This window comes from Wyeomyia smithii, chromosome 1 (assembly GCF_029784165.1).
Source record: "Wyeomyia smithii strain HCP4-BCI-WySm-NY-G18 chromosome 1, ASM2978416v1, whole genome shotgun sequence".
Classification (NCBI taxonomy): Eukaryota; Metazoa; Arthropoda; class Insecta; order Diptera; family Culicidae; genus Wyeomyia; species Wyeomyia smithii.
In genome coordinates, this window is record NC_073694.1 from 25,933,230 (window position 1) to 25,954,516 (window position 21,287).

A 21,287-nucleotide genomic window follows, 5' to 3' on the forward strand; every position below is an offset into this window, starting at 1 on the left:
TGGTAATAAATTTTGTGTTTTGATGATTTTTATAATTCGAAATTTCTGAATTCTTGTATTTCTATTATATTGCGATTTTATAATTTTAAAATGCTAGAACTTTCGGAATTTCAGCCTAAGTGTTCGAGATTGTACAAACCTCGAAATTCAAGCATACCAGAATTTTAGGTAGGAGTCATGGTGTTAAGTACCTTAGGATGTTTCTCAGTTTTTCAACTACTTGTAGATTCTACAAATTTAGGATTTTAATAAATGGTTAGAGGACTTACGTTTCTAGGATTCAGGAGTATTAGAGTTTAAGGACTTTAGATCACAAGAGGTTGAGAATTTGGGTTTTGAAATTATAAAATTTTCCAGATTCACAGAATTTGAAAATTTAGGTTCTTGCAATCCTTGGTGTATTTTGGGATTTCAGAATTTATGTTACAGTAATGGAACAGTTTGCAAGATTTTAAAGATTCTAGATTTCGTACTCGTGGATTTTCACGAAATTGATATTTCAGGGTATTGAAGATCTAAGAACTTTATGAATCTGGAATTTTGGAATTTCCATTTCATTTTGGAATTTCCGCTTTCCGCATGTAGCGCATGTAATTTTAGTGATTTAACATTCGAGAGGTACAGGTTTCTAGAATTAGTATACAAAGAATTTTAAATTGTGGGTCTCATAATTTTTAGGTTTTGGATTTTTTTGACATTCAATGATTTTTGATTTCAATAGCGTAGGATATTGTTATCTATTGATTCTGTTATCTCAGGAGTAACGATTCTTTATTGTCTATGGAATTTCAAGATATGAATATACTATGCAAGGTTTTAAGGTTGAGGGTTTAGGTTCTCAGATACTAAGGGTTCTAAGAATTGGAAAAACTAGCGGATTTTAGAAAATAGGAATAGTAATATTGTAGGATTTTAGATTTAAGGAATTTGAGTTTCCAGGTTTCCACGAGTTCAAGATTTTGGATATGTGAGACTTTTAGTTTGCAAGATTTAAAGATTTTGAAGGTTTTAGATTGTTGTTTCCTAAGATTTCTGGATTCAGAAAGTTTAAAATATCTGGATTTTGTATTTTATCGGAATCACATACGTACCCAAAATTTCTTGTACTGTTTTTTATTTCTAGGGTTGTTATATTTCAATGTTTCAACATAATTTTTGATCAGTCACAGGTTTATCATAGGAAAACCATATAAAACAAATTTCAAGCCAACTTTCATCTTGCATCGTTTCTTTCTCCCCTACCACAAACACCACGCGCAGTCCCAGTTCCGGTTCGACAACGAGTGCTACCTGAACCTACCGGACAACCACAAGCGGGTGAGTCACGACTCTTCGTTGATGTCCTTGTCGGCGATGGGCGCCGCAGCATCGTCCCTCTCGCCAACGCCGCCGGCTCCGATCGAATCCAACATCCATCGGAATTTAGCCGCCAACGCTGCTGCCACCGCCGCCGCTAGTTCTAGTTCCGCTAGTTCCTCTTCGCTGACGTCCAGCGTTAGCAGCGTCGTCGCGGCCAGTGTTGCCGGAGCCGTGGCTGGGTCTGCCACCGGCGGCGACGCCGCAGCGCTAGATGCCTTAGGCGAACAGTTTGATTTTGCATCTGTAAGCATGCTTTTTTGTGTTTTCCTTAGTTTTACGGGTTTCGGTTAGCGTTTAAGTTTGGTGCTTGTTATTTTCATAATACATTTTTTTCGTCAAGTAAAAAAAACCAAAAGGAAGGAAAGGTTTGTGTCCCGCTTGGCTGGGAACGCTAGGGGTATTTGTGTCAAAATATTCATTGTTATGCATGGTAGCATATATAATTTCCCTATAATAGAATGTAATTTTAAGTTATCTTAGCGTAAAAATGTTAGTCAGTATTTATTGTAGTTTTTAATGTGGATTAAGCAGCAAAATTAATCGCGACTTTCGCTCACGTCCTCAGGTCTTGTACGACGGAAAACTGTCTAGCGGAATTGTTTTCATGTACAATCCCGTTGCAACCGATGGCCAACTGTGTCTACAATCAGCCCCAAAGGGCAATCTATCCTTTTTTGTGCATACACCGCATTCGCTCATGCTTCAGGTTTGTAGTTTTAATGGTTCTTTTCAATGCTAAGAGAATGTGAGTAAGGTATTTTCGTCTTCGTTTAGGATGTCAAAGCAGTGGTCACACACTCGATTCACTGCACGCTCAACTCGATCGGCGGCATTCAGGTACTGTTTCCGCTGTTTTCACAGCTGGATATGCCATACGAGGGAACCGATGTCAAAAAGGACCCCACTTTGTGGTATGTAGAACTGCGAAGCCTCTCCAGTGTTACATTTCTCAACGTTTCTCTTCTTTTTTGCTTCAGCGCCAAACTACTCGGATTCATCTGTGAACTGGTGGAGAGCTCACAAACCGTTCAACAGCACATGATTCAGGTGAGTTTTCCTCAATAAACTCAGACTTTAAACTGGACTTTAATTCTTTTAATTTATTCTCAGAACCGTGGCTTTCTGGTGATCTCGTTCATGTTGCAGCGCTCCTCGCGCGATCACCTTACCTCGGAAGTGCTCGGATCGTTTCTGAGTCTCACCAAGTATCTGGTCACCTGTCTGTCGGCCAACTCGGACCTGCTGCTGAAACAGGTACGTGTCGCCTTTCCGATCCCGCACGCCCACAGTCCCTTGATCGCTGCTAGGAAAAAAATCGTAGAGAGAAGAACAAAACCTACCATGCGACTATTCGGTTCGAATCACGGTCTTTCACGTACACAAACACCCCGCTAAATTGCTTACGGACCGCACCAAACGAACACTCTGTCGTTTTTACTACTCTTTCTGTCTCGCTCTCTCGTTAGATGGTTCACCGAGCGGTAGTTCTAGTTCTAGCAAGCGACGGTGCAACACACGCACAAAAATACACTGTAAATAGTTTCCCACAATCGCTTTCCTTTCGCAGTGAACTAGCGGTCAGATTACCTGTGCTCTAGAACAGGAAGAGTCATTTACTGTCACTGTCTCTCGGCAGCTTGCAGCCGGAAACTAGATTATAACAGCTTCGAGAAACTCAAATCAATAATTGCAGAGAACTTTTTAATTTTTGGTAATCCGTTGTCCATATAATTGCTGATCTTTGAGAATGTATTCTACAGTTATGTAATATTTCCACAGAACTTTTACTTTTTGTTTTTCTCAGAAAAAAATCAAATTTTGGTCTACTATATTTCCAACAAATCTTTTTCGGTGCAGAAAATACTCCCGAAAAAATTATTTACTATTATTTTTCATTTGTTTTTGTCAAACAAGATTATCACTTGAAAAAATTCACGAAAAAGTAATAGTAAAAATTGACTGAAATAATTAGAGGTTTCAATCAAAGTTTTCATCGAAAAAGCGAAAGCTTCCAGGTTTTGCTGCTTTTGAATATACAAGTTTATTTAGGATCAAATTTTTTAAATTGTTTACGTTCTTCAAAAATATTGGTTGTTATGTACTCCTGTTTAGTATGCATTGGAAATTTATTTTTTTTTATTTTTTTTTCATTGGCATTTTTTAGTGTGTTTTCCAATAACTCTATCCTTTTGTATATATTACATTCATTTGGTCATCATGTTTTACAGAATTATGGTAGTTATGTTTGACTTTTTCATGTAAAAATATGTGACAATTCAAATGCAAGTGATTTTGTCATACTTTTCCCTCATTTTTTTCAATATTTAATTTTTTTAACTTATTTATTCTGTATCTGGTACTTGTTCATTAGCAGTTTTCATATAAATAAATTTATTTTGCTTATTTTCCTAACTTATTTAAATGTTCCTTAAACTTTATTCGGTTTTCTGTTCTATCTATCGGTTTGATTTATTCCGATTCTAAATTGTGTTCACGGATTTTATATTTTCTTTCATGTTCTCAATTTGGCTGCGATTTTAAAGTTTTCCTGTCGATTTTAAATTTTCAAATGATTTGACGTCTTAATATTTATTTTGTCCATCTTTTATCAAAAAAAAAAAAAAAAATTCTGGCTCTTTGATTCTTTTTGGTTTTAAATATTATTAATATATTTTTATAGACTTATGTTTTTTTTTTTAATATTCTATTATCTACTCTCGTTCATTATCTTGGTTCACTTTCTTAATGTTCTGTTTCTGTTCAATTCCTAATCAGTTTTCTGTTCAATTCGTAATGTTTTGTGAATCTTGTTATCTCTTTGAATCTGTTCTTTGTAATGTGTCATGTATATTTGTTCTCGAATTCTCGAGGTAATTCACTTTTAGTTATTCTTTGTGATATAATTTTTCAACTTCTGACGGTTTTTCTATCTTTGTTTAAAGCTATATCAATTTTGGTAAATTTTTTTCGCTCTACATACTATCAATTGATTAAATTTTTATCTATTTTATGACGTTTTCCGATTTGAATTCATAAATATTTCATTTTCATATTTGTATGAATTCTTTTGTTTTTATTCATACATAAACTTCATGCAAAAGAGTCTTATTTAAAAAAATATTTTTTGCTCTGTTCATGCTCAAATTTGCTATACAGTCATACCTCGATATAAGACAACCACGATATAATGTAACTTTTCAAAATTGAAGTACAAAAATTATTTTTGGGGTGTATAATGTTCCGAATAAATGTTTTTAGTAAGTTTTGAAACCAATAAGCTCCGTAAAATGGGGTAAAATTGATTTTTTTTTCAATGTTTTGTGACTAGGTGGAAGGTGTCAAAGAATGACAACAAGTTTTAGTTCGGAGCTCTGTTGCTCGGTGCTGCAAAATGTAACTAAAAATTCTTGCACTTCAAAGAAGTGACGTTTCCAGAAAAGTCATAGATAGTTCTGTCATGAAAAACTTTGCTGAAGACATTTTTCTTATAACTTTATGTAAGACTAATCCTTAAAATTAGTTTTTTTTAGAACTGTGGCTTTTAGACGTCGACAATGTAATCCAAGCAAACAACTTTGTAGAAAACATAAAAAGGTACCTTCCACTAAGATCGAGTTAATACCAAAAAAAAAAATAAAACAAATACCATTGTTTGTGCTTCCCCAGATTACAGTACGTTTTGAATGCTACAGTATTCTAGATATCCAAAAACACAACATTTTTAAGGACTAATATAATTTGAGACAATATATCTTCAAATAAGAGGAGCCAAAAGAAAATTGTCTTCGGTAAAGTTATTTGTGTCAACGTTATCTACCACTTTGCTGAAGACTCCGTCCCTCTAAAGTGCAAAACGGAAAAGCTTAGAGCTCTGAACTAAAACTTGTCATTCTCTAAGGCTTTTTATGTACTAAATTTCTTCTAATAAAACCAGCATTTGGAGAACAAATGAAAAAAGTTCACGATTTTAAGCTCTCGTACCACTGCACAGTGGTGCAGAATGAAAATTTAGATGGAAATGAAAATTTCGATGCAATTTTGTGATTTTAGAGCTATACTTTTTATGGAGAAGTTGCTTGTGTAAATAGGTCTACATTTAAATTAAGGTGGAAATTGGGGTGATCCTATAATCAGCGACATAAAACAACTAAAGCTTTTATTTGCGGAAAAGTGGTATATTATTTCTGGTCAAGCTGTAGATCTCTTGATTCCAAGTAACTTTGTCAACGAAAACTTTTTTTGTTGCTCTTGAATTGGTTGAATTTGAGCGACTTTGCTCAGTTGGCTCTAAAAACAGTTTTTTGCTCGATTTTTTCTCAATTCAAATTTCTGTGAGTAGTGATGTGTTCAGATGACTTTTGAAGCTGTGAAAGACGCAACTGATGGGGTGAATTAATCAAATATCATCTGGTTTCATCTGGAAGAGCAGCTCGTGTACTTTTTTTATTAAAAAATGGAGATAAGTTATTTCTTCAAATTGAATAAAATTAGTTTGAATCTGCTCAAAGTAAAATTTCTATAGTTATATATTTTTATTTGGCAAAACTACTATATTTATTGTTCAGTCAAGTTGTTGATAAGTTCATTAAAGATAACTTTGCAAGAAAAATCACTTCTTTGTCTTTTAAGTTGACTAATGAGGACTCTGTTGATGACTCCAGAGATCGAAAATAATATAACATTTTCCCGCTTTATCACTCATTATAGGACCATCCTGATTTTCACTTCAATTTAAATGCAGACCAGCTTATAACAAGCAACTTCTGCTTACAGAGTATGGATCTGAAATCACAAAATTTTATCAAAAATTACATTTCCGTCTAAATTTTTGTTCTGTACCACTATGCACTGTGCTAACATTTAACGTAGATCAGACACCTACCAATCGATTTCTGAGACTTTTATTACTCAATATAGGACTTAATTTGACTGCCTCTTTTAGATATTAGCGCATTACCATATTCGATATTATTTTGATTTGTGAAACATACTAAAACCATGCTAAACCCATTTTCGCAGAATCGCCGTTTTGACCTCAGTTTTTTCTACTATTTATAAAGATGGGTAAGAAGATGGTAATATGTGGAAAATTTCTTACAATTTTGATATTTGGCTTTAAAATAATATGGTGTCAAAAAAACATCGAAAATTTTCGATTTCTTAAAAATTCAAAATGGCGCCATTATTGCTCTTAAAGCTGCAATGGGTCCAAATTCGGAAAAAAAATATTTTTGCATCAAATTACATAGGAAAACATACATAGAAGCCAAGATAAAAAATTGTTGCATTGTCTATTTTGTGTAAATTTTTAATTTAAATTATTTCAGTTTATTTTACGTTGTATTGTGTGCGGAGATTTCGGAATGGTACCCATTTCATTGATCTTGTGATAATATTTTTTCAACAGAATTAGAACTAAGTAGACAGAAATAAAACAAAATAACATCTTCAAACGAATGACAGTAGGCATCTCTTCGATGCGCGAATGTCAATCGACCATCTGTTTTTCGTGCGAGAGCCGACGGTCGCTAAACAGTTACGAGCGAAAGCCTACCGCGACGCACTATAACGAAGTGAAATCAAACTTAAGTGTTGACCGCTTTTAAGCCTGTTTATACCAATGAATTTTTTTCGTTGCTTGAATTTTTATATTTTGTAAGCCATTGAACATAAATAATCAAAACATTTACTTTTTTGCCAGTGGTTTTCACTGTTTATTCTTCCTGATTTGTTTTTTTTTTGTTTTTCTGAGTTTTTTTGAGTTCAATTACTTTCATATATACAGTTCGGACTTGATTCTTCGGAGTTTCGAAAAAATGTGCACTTCGGATAGTCGAGTTTTCCGGATAATCGAGTCGCAAAAAAATTATTCAAATTTGCAATCAGCAAACCTAGAACAATTATTTTCGTTTGTTATTTCACTTGTACGTTGCAGATTCGTAGCCAGAAATTATTTTTATGGAAAAAATGCTGAAATTTTGAGTAGGAAAAAAAAGTTTAACTAGCCATTGATTGATTTCACTTTTCTCGGACATGTCTCAAACATGCCGAAAGGGACAGAAATGGACACAAATATTCCAGAAGGGATAGAAAAGGTAAAATTTAAAAATAAAAATAAGAAAGACGCAAAAAAAAAAACTATTCCGGATAATCGAGTACGGAATTCCGGATAATCGAGTCCCACCTGTGATATGTCATAATGGTTTTGATATTGATTGTTTTGACTTTTTTTGCATGTTCGTATTTTTTTTTCTTTATTAAAGAAGATTGCAGCTATTAGCTGGGTCGTTTCTGTGATATTTAATGTTCATTTTAATTTGTGTATTTCGTTAATTTTATAGTTGTGCAATTTTGAGCGATACAGAGCGACAATTTTACTCGACTTTTTTTGATTTGGCTGAAATTTTGCACATATGTTTCAAAAGGCTGATGATAGCATTTCGTGCTATTAGTATTTTTTTGAGTCACTAATTTTTAAAAAGGGGTTATGTGGAAGTAGTATTGATGATTAAAAATATTTCTAGAGCGAGAACGGTTTGTTTGATTGATGTGAGGTCGCCGACAAAGTTGTAGGTAATAGTTTTGCCCTTTCGGAAAAAAATACACTGTCAAAAAAGTTTGATCTCAGTGAGAAGAAAAAAAGTTTTAATCAATTTTTATTTTGATATTAAACCTACGGAAGGTTAACTTAACGTTGATAGTTGTTTAATCATGTAGAAATGAAAACTAAAAAAGTTACAACTATAGGAAAAATATTTTTTTAGGGCTATAACGGTTTATTTAGTTGGTGTGATATCTTCTTTGAAATTTTAAAGAAATATTTACTCAGGTGAAAAACAATTAAATAATTACAAAATAAAATATCTTAAAAATCCCGCTTAAAAAAATTTATTTTTTCAAAAACCTACACAATGTTAGCTACTCATTGATGGTTGTCTGAGACAGGAGAAATTAAACTTATAAATCAAATATTCTGAGCCGAGCCAAAACGATCCGCTCGGTCGGTATACTGTTTTCGCAAAACTGTAGATACTAATTTTGTCCTTTGAAAACAAATACACACCGTAAAACAATGTGAAAACAATATTTGTTTGGGATTTTTCTGTCGAAAATTATCATTGACTTCCAAACAAGACAAATATTCAAACACTTGCATTCGCGCGCATCGCTCGTATAGGTCTGAAAAAAAAAGGCTCGTCTTCGTCATAAGTTACCTCCGCGCGCAACTCTGTCCGACTCAGCCACTTACCACGGCAACACAACCCTTGCTCTCTGTCACAGTCGTGGAGATGCGGAGGTAAACTTAGTCTACGACAACAACGATTGTGACACCTAGTTTTTTTCAGTCTCTTTCCTTACTCTAACGACCGTAGGCCGTTATCGTTATCTTGCTTTCTTTTTAGAAAGTTCTAGTTTTCATTTCTTAATGATCAACCAATTATCGCTGTTTAGATAATCCTTCGTATAAATTTATATTGATAAAAAATAATTTTCAGAAACTGAGCTTAGATATTATTTTCTATTTTAAAAAAGAATCCTGATGTTTATTTTTTTTCGGAAGGACAAAACTGTTTCCCTCAACTTTGCCGAAGATGTCACACCGATCGAACCATCTGTCCTTGCAATTTTACAATTTTCAGCTTATAGTGACGCTTTGACCCGTCGCTTTCAATTGAAATGCTTTTGTATCATTTTCGAGCACTTCGTGAGTCACATGACACCCAGTCGAAAGCTCTTGCTGTGATTCTGACAACTGAAGGGCTTGAAATCGATACAATCGCTTTTCAATTGAAAGCGGAGATTATCACCATCACTCTTACATGATGATTCTCAATTGAAAATGACAATGAGCGCTGATCAAAGATTTATAGCGCTGTTTTGGCTGTATTGAGTGCTATAAAACTGTGATAAAACCAATATTGTTACTAGGGTACAGTACTTCACGCATATATATGGAGGAAATATTGATCGGACTAGCGTAACGTATTTATTGGATGCCAGAGCCGTTATAACTACGGCTTGCGGCATTAGAAAATTACCATCAAACGACGCGATGCGGTGCCAATTTCAATTGAGACGCTGAAGGAAAGGAAAGAGTCTTTCTCTCCGTCGAATGAAATAATCATTAGTTTCATTTGAAATGATCCGAAAGAAGAAAGAGGGAAAGAAAGAAAGAAGTGATTCGTTGACGGTAGCCGAAGGAATCAAGTGAAAATGAAACTGTTCCAATTCGAAATGACAGCGCGAGTATATCAGTTTCATTGTTTTGTTTCGAAAATGTAGAGCCCTGGTCCTGGCTCTAGAAGTATTTTCAATTATCAATACCATTTTAGCATACGTCCTTTTCAAAAATTAGTCGTGAATAAAAACAATACCAATAGCACAAAACAACATTTTTAGTGTTTCTTTCAGAATACCTGTGCAAAGTTTCAGCCAGAAAAAAAATTGCCGATTTAAATCGTTGCCCTTTGTTTCTTGGAATTATTCATTTGCTATTGAACTTTCAAATCAATTTACTTATGTATATAAAGTATTTCTCGTTCTTTATTTTTCTCTTTATTTTTGTGTCGCTAAATTGATGATCATGATTTTTAAACTGTTTATTTTGCTTGTTCGCTTATTATACAATTGTTAAAACATGTCATTTTTTGTAATTTATAGTGACTATGTTGTGATTTATTTTACTAATGCTCACTGTATATTGTTGTTGAATTATCTCTTTTTTATTACTACTATCCTTATTTCCTCAGCTCTTTCATGTTCATTTTTGCTTTTATGTTTTCTTATTTGTATAACTTATTAGTATGTATTTGAGTGATTTTTTAACTCTTTTTGGCTTCTGTTTTATAGTATTATTTAAACCTAATAAATTTTTGTTATTTTTATCACATTTTCATTAAAATTGCTCCGAAGTTTTTTGTGTGCTTTTTATATTTTATATGCTTATATATATTTAAGACTAATTCAGTCAAACATAAAAGTTGACGTTCCTATAAAAAAGTTGTTCTATTCTTTTTTTTTTTTTATTTTTCTCCATTGTTCTGCACATTTTGTACCAAATCAACTCATTATCAAAGTACTTATCTCATTGAGGTTTATTTGAAATTTTAACTTTATTTCAACGATCAATTCGGAGGTGTTTGTATATTCGCTTGAATTATCTTATTTTTCATATGCTGTATGTTTGTTACTATTCCCTAGTTTATTTGCTTGTTTTTCTTGTTTTGTTTTTATTCACTTTTAATAATGATTACAGTTAATGTGTGTGTTCCAGTTTCAATATTTTTTTTTTCCACAAATATTTGACCTATTTTTCCAATCTCTCAGTTTGCCGTTTCTAAATACTGAGCTGTTTTCTGTTTTGGTTTTTCGTTAGTTTGGTGAAAAATGCAATATATTGTGAAACTTTTTGTTGTGTTTCACTTGGTTATTATTCGGGTTTTTTTTTTTTTTTTATGGAATACATTTACTTCATTTTCTAGTTCTTTTTTTTTGTCTGTTGAGTAATTCTCGCTTTATTTTTATTTTTAGAAATCGATGCAACCGTTTTAATTTCTTTTTGCGCGTTTCTATGATAATAGTACTTTTTTCCAAGCTTCTGAGAATTTCGTTGATGATATAGAAATATCAATTTTATCACGTCATGGTAATGGGAATGCTCAAAGGTGCCTTCCTTTCTTTTGTTTTTTTCTGTGTATTATTTTTCAAATGAATTTATGTCAATGTCCATGTGACAATCTCTTGAGAATTTTGTATCTGTGGTGAAAAAATTGTGTGCCCACGTTTTATTGTTTTCTTTTATTTCATTTCATTTTGTTTAAGGTATTTCAGCTAAATTTCCCATCGGTCTTACGAGCAATTTTGTTTATTTTCCTGTTCATTTTTCTTTATTGTTCTGCACATTTTCAATCAATTTATAAACGTTTTGAAAATGTGCTCATCAAGTCGACTTATTTTCGCATTTTGATTATTGATTATTTCTATGAGTTTTGTGTATTTGCTATGTTCGTAGTTTGTTTGTTGCTATTGTACTGTTTCCTTTTTTCTGTTTTTACTTTTGTTTTGCTTTTTTTTTTTTGAAATAATACTTTCCAAAGTTTTTTCTTCCTATTTATTTACAATATATTCATGATTAATAATTAATTCAGCTTATTCATATTTTAAAATGGTTCAACATACATTTTTATAATTGAATACATATTTTCAATTAGTTCTGTTTTTTTTTCTTTTTTTTGTCTTTATATCATATTTGACTTCTGTTACTTTTCGTATACTGATGTTAGGGTTCATCAGATTTCGGTCTTTTTTTAGGTTTCCGTCAATTTTATTTTTTTTCCGTAACTTTTTTATTGATTTTATTATGTGTGTTTGACATATTTAGTTAGTTCAGCTCTTTTAAAATGAATTTATCAAAAACATTATATATTACGTCATATTTCGATTTTTCGAATGCATTTTCAAGATTCTAATTTGTTCTAGTCGATCCGTTTTTCATTTAGAGTTATTTTTCAAAACTTATTTTTAACACCAATTTTTTTATAATATTTGTAAGATATAAGCGAATAACAACAGTAGCCGTTTTGTTCTCACAGTTCTCGAATTGATATCTCGGTGTGCCCCAAGGAAGCAATTTAAAACAACTGCTTTTATATTGCTAACCGAAAGGTAGATCATAGTGAAATGACCTGCAACATGTTTATTTTTTTTTCGAACGTTCAGTTTGGATTAAAAGTTTTCGTTTTTTCAATATTTTGTCAAATGTAAAATTACTAATCTTGAAAAATTTATTAAATTATTGTCTAACTTTTCTGATCAGCAACATATGGACAGCGGAACGAGGGTTTCAAGAAGGCCTTTTTGTCTCAAAATGATGATGGGAATTTTCAACTCGGGAACGACCGAATAATCGGTCGAATGCTAAAAAAAGAAAAACAAAATGTTACAATACTATATCAAATTATATAAACGTTCTATGGATGCATTATTAAAATATTTCATATAGTTGCATGTTATAAGAGTTGTTGTGTTGGTATCGATATTTCTTCTCACATCATCTGACCGTTATTTTTTTGCATGCATTCATTGTTTCGTGAAAGTGTTGAGTGTTAATACCTTAAACTCACGCATGATTACCTTTTGGCTATCATATAATTTCCATATCTTTCGGTCATATCACCATGTGTCATTCAATCAACATCTGCCTGTCTGTCCTTTTTTGATTCGGGTCGATGTGAGATTAAACTGTCTTTTCTGCTGTTTTTTTTTTTCACCATAAACTAAAGCGCATTCAAAAAGCGCGACATTCGCGCTTCCCCATTCGAGGTTGGGAAAACTTACTGTAATTTTTAAACAAACAGAAAAAAATGACTTTTCTATCGGTCAAACTGAAATCCTTCCTATGAGCCTGTCTTTTCAGGGGCTGTCATTGTTGTCGATCGCTGAATTTATTGCCCCCATAGAACGTTCATCCGGGTTTGGTTTTTATGTTCGCTTCTTTTGAGAGCACCAGCACCGCCGATTACATTGTCAGGATTATCGAACCGTGATTCTGTCAGAGTGAAGGGAAGAGGGGCGTATTTACTGCACCCGGAAGCACACGCAAATAAACTGATTTTCGGTCGATCCGGAATCAGTCGCCGTCGCGCGCCTGTGTGTTTGTGTGTGCGCGCTGGTGTATTTGCCAATTTGGTTTTCAAGCTTCTGCCAATAAACTGTGACCAGATGAATAAACACCGCCAACTGTAATGGGTCGTGTTTAGGTTGAGTGTAATTTGGGGGGTGTCTGATTGCTAGTTTTCAAATTGAATTTCATTTTTTAAATTATTTGGTCATAAAATGCTACCTTGCGGCACGTAAACTCTGAATAAAGTTATCCGATTAGACCCTGGAAAGTTCATCGGGGAAGCATAAAATTTCGGTGGAAATTAATCCTTCGTAAACATTCTCTTTGCTCGGTTTGCTGATCGCTTGTGTTTTTCAACCAACCAACCCTTGCCGGCGTGGTCCAATCGACGTCCGTCACCGTACGCGAAAGTCCGAGGAATGACGCAAATAGCACACAGAAAGGGACCCGAAAAATTGGGTGGACATGATTGCACTTTGTTATATAATAAACTGAAAAAACCCCTCGTCTGCTGTACGTCACACGGGGTTGCTGCCTGTCATCTGTGACGCTGCGCGGAATGAGTGATCCATTTTCTCTTCATTTTCTGTCCTTTTGTCCAGGGACCGGGGAGGAAACCCAAAAATAGAGAGCAAAAAAAACCCAACTGAATGAATTCCACAACCAAGGAGACACTGCCAGACTTTTGGGTTGTTGTTTGTGGTAGGCGTCGAGTATGCAAATGGGATTAGCCGCCCTCGTTGTTCGTCGGGGGCGTCGTTCGTCCACTGGCCCGCGCGGACGGATTGACAGAGGGGGTCTGGTGGTGGAATTGTTTATCCGTTCCTATGCGCCTCGCTTGGACGCTTCTCGGGCTGCCTGCCTGCTGGTTGGGTTGAGGCGTCGTATATATTTTCTGTGAAATTTGAATAAGAATGAATAAATGAAAATGTGGTTTCATTTAGAAAGATTGAAGTGATTTTGGGATCCTTTGTTGTTGTTGTTGTTTTTTTTGTTATTGTATTTTTCTCGGTTGTTAGTGTCTTTGATATGTCCCTTTTTAATGACGTCGCAGATGGTTTCCGGAAGGTAAAAGATGCTGTGAGCCTCACACTCTAATATGACAAAAAAAGGTTCTCTCCTCCCAGAATAGTTTAAAGTGATTTTATTTATGGTTTAGCCCGAAAACTCAATGTTGCGAAACATTTGCCGTAACATTTATTGCAATTCAATTACCCGAGGGCTAATAAAATGTTTAAAGTATTCCTATTTATTTATTTTCAAATTCATTTTTTTTTTCAAGTACTGAAAATGATCGCAAAAATAGATAATAACTAATAATAACTTATAATTAAAAGACAGGTAAAGTTCTGGAAACTTTTACAACCATATGATAAATTATCTTAATTAAAAGTCAATTCTTTGTCAGAAAAAAAACTTTGTCACACTTTCATCATCACCATCGCCCCCGAGTGTTACTGCGAGGAAAACCGTACCGACTTTCCACCCACTTTTAGTCTATCCCAAAGCTGCTGCACCACCATCCGAGTTCCCAAGGGTGCAGGAGCTAGCAAATGAAATATAAATAAAATTTCAGCAAGTTTTCCCGTAACGAGTCGAGTTCAGTCGCATCCCCCATGGTAATCCTCACGTCTCGCTGCTGTTTTGTGTCATGAAAAAAAAACTAACACTAACACCGGCGAATGGATGCGCTTACCACAATCCGCATGTCGCAATAGCGAACATCGGCTTTCCTGGCGGTAGTTATTGAATTAATATGAATTAATAACGCCCCATAATTTTGATCGTGTTGCACAATAAAACGTCGGTAGGGGATGGCGCAACAACTGGTAAACAAACTCACACACGGGTGGATGAAATTTGTTTCATTTAGCACACACCGTTTCGTTCTGTCTGTCGGTTCATCTGTCTGTCTATGGGTCTCTCATCCCACAAATATTGAGGTACGAGGGGGGAAGGTGTAGCATCCCGAGCTGAGCTTACGTCAACTAATTTGAAGTACTGTGCAAATCGTTGTTGATGCTGATGCTTGCCTGCAATGGCAGGCAGCCAGTTGAATTGGAAAGCATTTGCACTCGTAATGCACCTGCTTATTGAAATTTTCGCGCCTCACGCACGTGGGAACTTATTAAGGCATGATAATGATGATGACGGTGATGATGATGGTGATGACGCTGATGGTATTGATTTGTACGCTGGCACGGAGAACGTGAAATGCATAGTCATCGCGCATAATGTTTGCTTTTTCCCGGGCTGTGTGCAGATAGAAATGAATAGCGGAGGGAAATGGCAGGCCACTCACGGAATGCAGCGTTTTACCCCCTTACTAACTGTTACGTTATGTGTGTGCATGTTATTTGCACTGAGTATCGTTCTATCTTTTGTATTGAGCAATTTGTGTGTCTGCCTTTCAAACTGAATGATAGTGGGTGTTTTTCAATACACCGGTTATGATTTGTTTTTACGGAAATTGCCAACTGTTATTTTTTGTTGATAACACTAGTCGTTAAAAGCGAAAAAATATTTCTTTCGAGCTAAAACTAAAAATAAATGGAAGATTTTAGCATTCAAATCGTAAACAATTCAAGAAATAATGAATTAAAAAATTCGAGGTTATAGATTACCGAAGGAAATTAGAGTGTAAAGCAATCGAAACAATAAATAGAAATTAAAGAAGGAAATATAATAACTGTGATGCGAAATAAAGAGCACGAAATCAGTAATAATAATTATCTAATTGAAAATAAAAATCTAAGACCGATTGTCGAGAAGTGAATGAAATTGAAATTGTATAAGGAAAGGTCTTGAATAACCAAAATATTATCATTCAAGTGGTAATTTAGAACTAGAAATTTAAATAACCGGAACACAGCCAATAATGGGCTGCACATAAATTAAGGCAAGAAGTATAGTTTAAGGAATGCAAATTTTAAAAATCAGGCAGAACTGGAAGAAATGACTCGTATTTTGAAAACATATTCAACAGAAAACAAAAAATGTACATAGAATCATGGACACAGATCCAATCAGGGAAGAGTACGAGCACATAAAACTGGAAATAGATCAAAAATTGTTAAGTCGATCGTTTAAAGAAACATATGAGCAATCAAAATTGAACAACTCAACAATCTGAAAATGAACTAAGGGGCTACGGAATTGAGGAATTGGAAAATAGCAAAACAGATAAGTGAAAAAATCAAGAATTGAAGAAGTCGCAGATTTGGAGAAAACCAAGTGTAGAATTGAGTTTAAAATTTGCGATTTGATGAAGAGTTCGAATGGTTAATTCAAGTATGGATGGGAAATTGTTAAATTTGAAAATTGAAGAGATATAAAATTAAGGTGAAACGGCGCACAAGACTGGGAAATAGTTAGTGCGTCACTGCTGAAAACGCTATTTTATGTTTGCTGTGGTCAAGCTTGATCTCCCAGCTGGTTTCGAGGTACGATGCTGGCCTAACAAGCCAGTCGTCGTATGTTCGAGTCCCGGCTCGGGAGAGACTGTTAGTGTCAGTAGGATCGTAGCGCTAGCCCCGCAATTGTCCTGTACACTTAACAGTCGGTTGCGAAGTCTGTGTATAGTGAAACAGAAGGTCGAAATCCGATACGGAATGTAGCACCAAGGCTTTGCTTTTTTTGTGGTCAAGCTTAGGAGAATGACTGGAGAGCGACACTATACTGACGACTTTTCTCTCTTTTCACCCTAACAGCCTCATGCATGAGCTGTTCATGAGAGCTCACATACAGCTACAGCTTACACAAGGCAAAGAAACTGTCTTGTGTTGCGTACGACAGCTGATTCTTGCGCATGTACGTCACATCGATAACCGATTCCGCACCATTTCTACTGTAGGTGCAGAACATGACAGCCTAGTTTGCTCAGTGTGACAGTCTGCTAATCGGCTGCGGCTGTCATCGACTCGCATTTTTTCGTTTCTCCTTTTTCACAGGCCGGTGGCATATTGAATACAAAGAAAACCGTTTCCATTGTTGATATTATTCCCCACGTAAGAAAAAACGTGCTTCGCACCATCTCTCTTTCATTCTTTCATCGGCCTTACTGTCGTGTATTATAATCACCTGACATCCCGCTCGGATGCGTGCTGAAGGATGTCGGAAGATTATAGGCTGTCATTTACGACAGCTTGGAATAACCAACAGACATAAGGAGATGAAAACTAACAGCCCGTATGGAGTTTCATGTGTGCTGTCGTCAGTTGCTGTCGGACTGTTTACCGAACGTGTGGGGAACAGAGAGAGCTGTGCAATACAATGAGAGCCGAATCAGTTAAAAATTTGCTGTCATTGTCTTGCAGTCATTTTCATAACACTGGCTGTGGTGAAACAAACATAAAACAGCGTTTTCACAAAGAACGCGGCAACTATCTCTGAGTCTTGTGCTTTCGAAAATTCGAAGTGGTAGCTCGAAGTCGGCCATTTGTGGCTTCAACGCCGCTTCACATTAAAGAATTTATCAGAACTGAAAACTTTGAACTTTGAGTTGAAGAATTGCAAGACTGGAAAACGATAATTAAAAAATCAAGTTGAATGAAATTAAAATTAATATAAAATTGAAGAATTGAACTAGCAAATTTAAAATTCCATGAATCAAATTTAGAATTCCAAGAATCAAAGCGTTATAGTGATATTTTTCGATAATTCAAAGATTTACTAAATTAAAGAAAATAAAAATAATTGAAAAATACGAATCAAATTTTCAATTTTGAGCAAACATTACAGTTTCGTAACTGTCTCGACTACCCCTCTCCCCCTATGTAACATTAAGTAACGCAGAATCAACTCTCCTCCCACTTTCCGAGCGTTACATAATTTGTGTACGACACCAAACCTTTGTTAGGACTTGTTGGTTTAAATAATAAATGGAATAGAACCGAAGTGGATAAAAATCGAAAAAAAAAGAATAAAACATTAACAACAAAATTAACGAATTAATTACAGCTTCAGAATCTATCAGTGCCTTTAATAATTCCGAAAAGCTCTAAATAATGCTTAAAACTTCTTGAACATTTAAAATAACGTGCCAATACACTGAAAGTGCCGATAAAAATAGATTGAATTGGCTTAGCCTGCATGCAAATATTTATGCACAGAAAAATGTAGAAAAAATAAGCTGCTCAAAAAAAGCATGAGAACTGTAAAGAGACCAAACCTTAAAAAATAGAAAAAGTAAGAAAAAACCGAGAGGATAGGGCAAAATAGAAAACATTTTTTTGTTTTTGTTCGAAAATTAACAGTATGTTAAATATAGGGGAAAATTAGAGTTATGGTAACTAACTAAAGTAATGAAAAATAAAAATTGCACGCGCAAGGAGCGCTTCCATTGTTCGTGTGTATGAAAACTCATTACATTCCATTACAAATATTTAAACGTCTTCAAAAAAATGGATAAAGCTCAACTTCACAGCGATTCGATTTTTTATTCCCTAGTCGAAGCTGCAGGGTGCAACACACAACAGCGTGATATATCGTTGAATGGCTGAGAGTGCAGCATCCCTGCTATATGGATCATTCCATACGAAGTGACCACGAAAAAGCACAAACTTGGACACGACCATCACAAATTTGCTCAAAAGTGGGAGAACTATTCATCTACTGTCACTTTGGAAAAATCCCAAATTTGGTGTCGATTGGAATACCCCCCGCTCTGTGGGACCCCCTGTTTATTGCAAAATCACGCATTTTTTGTTCAAAATCTCTTTTTTTCTTTTTCTTACAATTCATAGACGTAAGATGTCCGAAAAATACTGCTAGATGATTTTTGAAGAAAATAAACCAAGGAATCCAGAAAAAATATAAGTTTTGACCGGAAGTGTTGCCAGATAAATTATTTTTGTATTTGAAAACTAAATTAACATTTTTCGGCAAATGCAGCTATTTTCATTTTAGATTTGATAATTTCATCGTGTTCTTTGGAAAATTTCACATAAGAAACAACTATCATCCCGAGGTAATATGAGCCAATCTCGAGATATAACATTTTCACGAAAAAAGTTGTAAACTTCATAATTATTTTATTTTATAATTTATAGACGTAAGATACCTGAAAAATAGTGATAGGTGAACTTTGAAGAAAATAAACAAGGAATCCAGAAAAAATATTATTTTTGACCGGAAGTGTTGCCAGATAGATTATTTTTGTATTTTAAAATTAAATTTGCATTTTTCGGCAAATGCAGCTAATTTTATTTCAAATTTGATGGTTTCATCGTATTCCTTGGAAAATTTTACGTAAGAATCACTCATCATCCCGTGGTAATATGAGCCAATCTTGAGATATAGCATTTTTACGAATTAGTTCTGAATTTCGTAATTAGTTTTTTGTAAAAATGTCATATCTCAAGATTGGCTCATATTACTATGAGGTGGTAACGATGAAACCATCAAATTTAAAATAAAATTAGCTGCATTGGCCGAAAAACGCAAATTTAGTTTTAAAATAAAAAAATAATCTATCTGGCAACACTTCCGGTCAAAAATAATATTTTTTCTGGATTCCTTGGTTTATTTTCTTCAAAATTCACCTATCACTATTTTTCAGGTATCTTACGTCTATAAATAATAAAATAAAATAATTACGAAGTTTATTACTTTTTTCGTGAAAATGTTATATCTCGAGATTGGCTCATATTACCTCGGGATGATAGTTGTTTCTTATGTGAAATCTTCCAAGAAACACGATGAAATTATCAAATTTAAAATGAAAATGGCTGCATTTGCCGAAAAATGTAAATTTAGTTTTCGAATACAAAAATAATTATCTGGCAACACTTTCGGTCAAAACTTATATTTTTTTCTGGATTCCTTGGTATATTTTCTTCAAAAATCATCTATTAGTGTTTGTCGGACATCTTACATCTATGAATTGTAAGAAAAAGAAAAAATAGGTTTTTGACTAAAATTGCGCGACTTTGCAATAAAGAGAGGTTCCTAGAGAGCGGGGGGTATTCCAATCGACACCAAAGAGACAGTAGATGAACAATTCCCCCAACTTTGAACAAAATCTGTGATGGTCGTGTCCAAGTGGCATGTACACTTCGTATGGAATGACCCATATGCATTTATAATAGAAGTTATAAATTTGATCGTCCTCTTTCTAGCCTCAACCCAAGGAGCAACACGATTCAAGTTTCGCATCGTGACCGAGAGCTCTATCCGGTTCCTCTTTTTGCCAATATTAAAGGATGCTCCTTTTTCATACATTTGTGTTACATATGGCATTGGACTACTTCGACAGTGGTTTCTTTGGCAGGTTTTGCATTAGACTATTGTAAAAAAAACCTTTCGAAGAAAACCATTGCCGAAGTAGATGGATACCCTACAAAAACATTTTTTTTCATCTCGCGAAGTTGGGAAAATGACATAACTTGAAAAAAAGATTGCTCCTCTCCCTTTCCGATCGAGGCCCCATAAATGTGTAGGTAGAAGGTGACTGAAACAAAACCTTGTCTCTCGGTCGTTGACCGTCTAACTCATTGTTTCATCGCTCACAACGCTAGTGTGAACATCGCAGCTACTACGAAAAATAAAGAAAGCGGAGCAACCAAGTGTATTTATATGGGAATTATTTCGATTAAGGTTTTGTTCTCCGTCAGTTTTTACCTACACAATAGTGTGGGCTCGTTCGAAAAGGAATAAGGTAAGCATCGTGAACAGACAGCGTGCTCGTGATTGGTTAACCATTACTTTTTCAACTGATTCTCAGTCCATTTTTTCACTGGTTTGCAATTGAAGAGATATGCCAAAATAGTGGCGAAAACTTCACCTATCAATTAATACATTCTATTCAAGATTTGTTGAGTAAAAGTAACAATGTATGCACTCAAAACGGCCATGTCACGTACGATTCTACACTATACCATCCTGTCCTCAACTGTAGGAAACTAAACCAAACATGATCAATTCAACTCTGCCAAAATTAACTATTGAAAAAATATGCCAACTAACAGTATATCACAAGTTTGGGGTGACCTTCACATTTCGATGAAAACTCCAGTAATCAAAAAGTGAAGCTGAAATATGGGTAAACTTTATAAATGTTTAATTGAAACGATTTTTGGAATGACATATTGAAAACAATAAAAAAATAAAGAAATATTGAGATTAATAGAATTATGAATGAACCTGAGTGAAAAATGCACAAAAATGAACTTTAACTAATAAAAATGAAAAGAAAATTCAAAAAACATAGATTTTCGTTAACAATTACTAGCAAGAGTTATAATGTTTACAATAGGAACTGAGGTGAAAAACGGTTTAACGAGATAAAAAGAATAAAAAAATTCGT

At 34.4% G+C, this 21,287-nt stretch overlaps 1 protein-coding gene across 16 annotated transcripts in view; it reads left to right on the top strand.

The window, feature by feature from the left end:
* LOC129718288 (neurobeachin) overlaps window positions 1-21,287 on the top strand; it is a 233,908-nt gene that overhangs the window by 139,126 nt on the left and 73,495 nt on the right. For 11 of the 16 annotated variants that reach the window (XM_055668902.1, XM_055668905.1, XM_055668904.1 and 8 more), the window contains exons 7-11: window positions 1,261-1,602; window positions 1,925-2,065; window positions 2,134-2,270; window positions 2,337-2,406; window positions 2,470-2,613. In XM_055668902.1, coding sequence (XP_055524877.1) covers window positions 1,261-1,602; window positions 1,925-2,065; window positions 2,134-2,270; window positions 2,337-2,406; window positions 2,470-2,613 — 834 coding nt within the window. The remainder of the gene's footprint in view (window positions 1-1,260; window positions 1,603-1,924; window positions 2,066-2,133; window positions 2,271-2,336; window positions 2,407-2,469; window positions 2,614-21,287) is intronic. The other 5 variants (XM_055668909.1, XM_055668910.1, XM_055668919.1 and 2 more) reach the window with 1 other exon arrangement.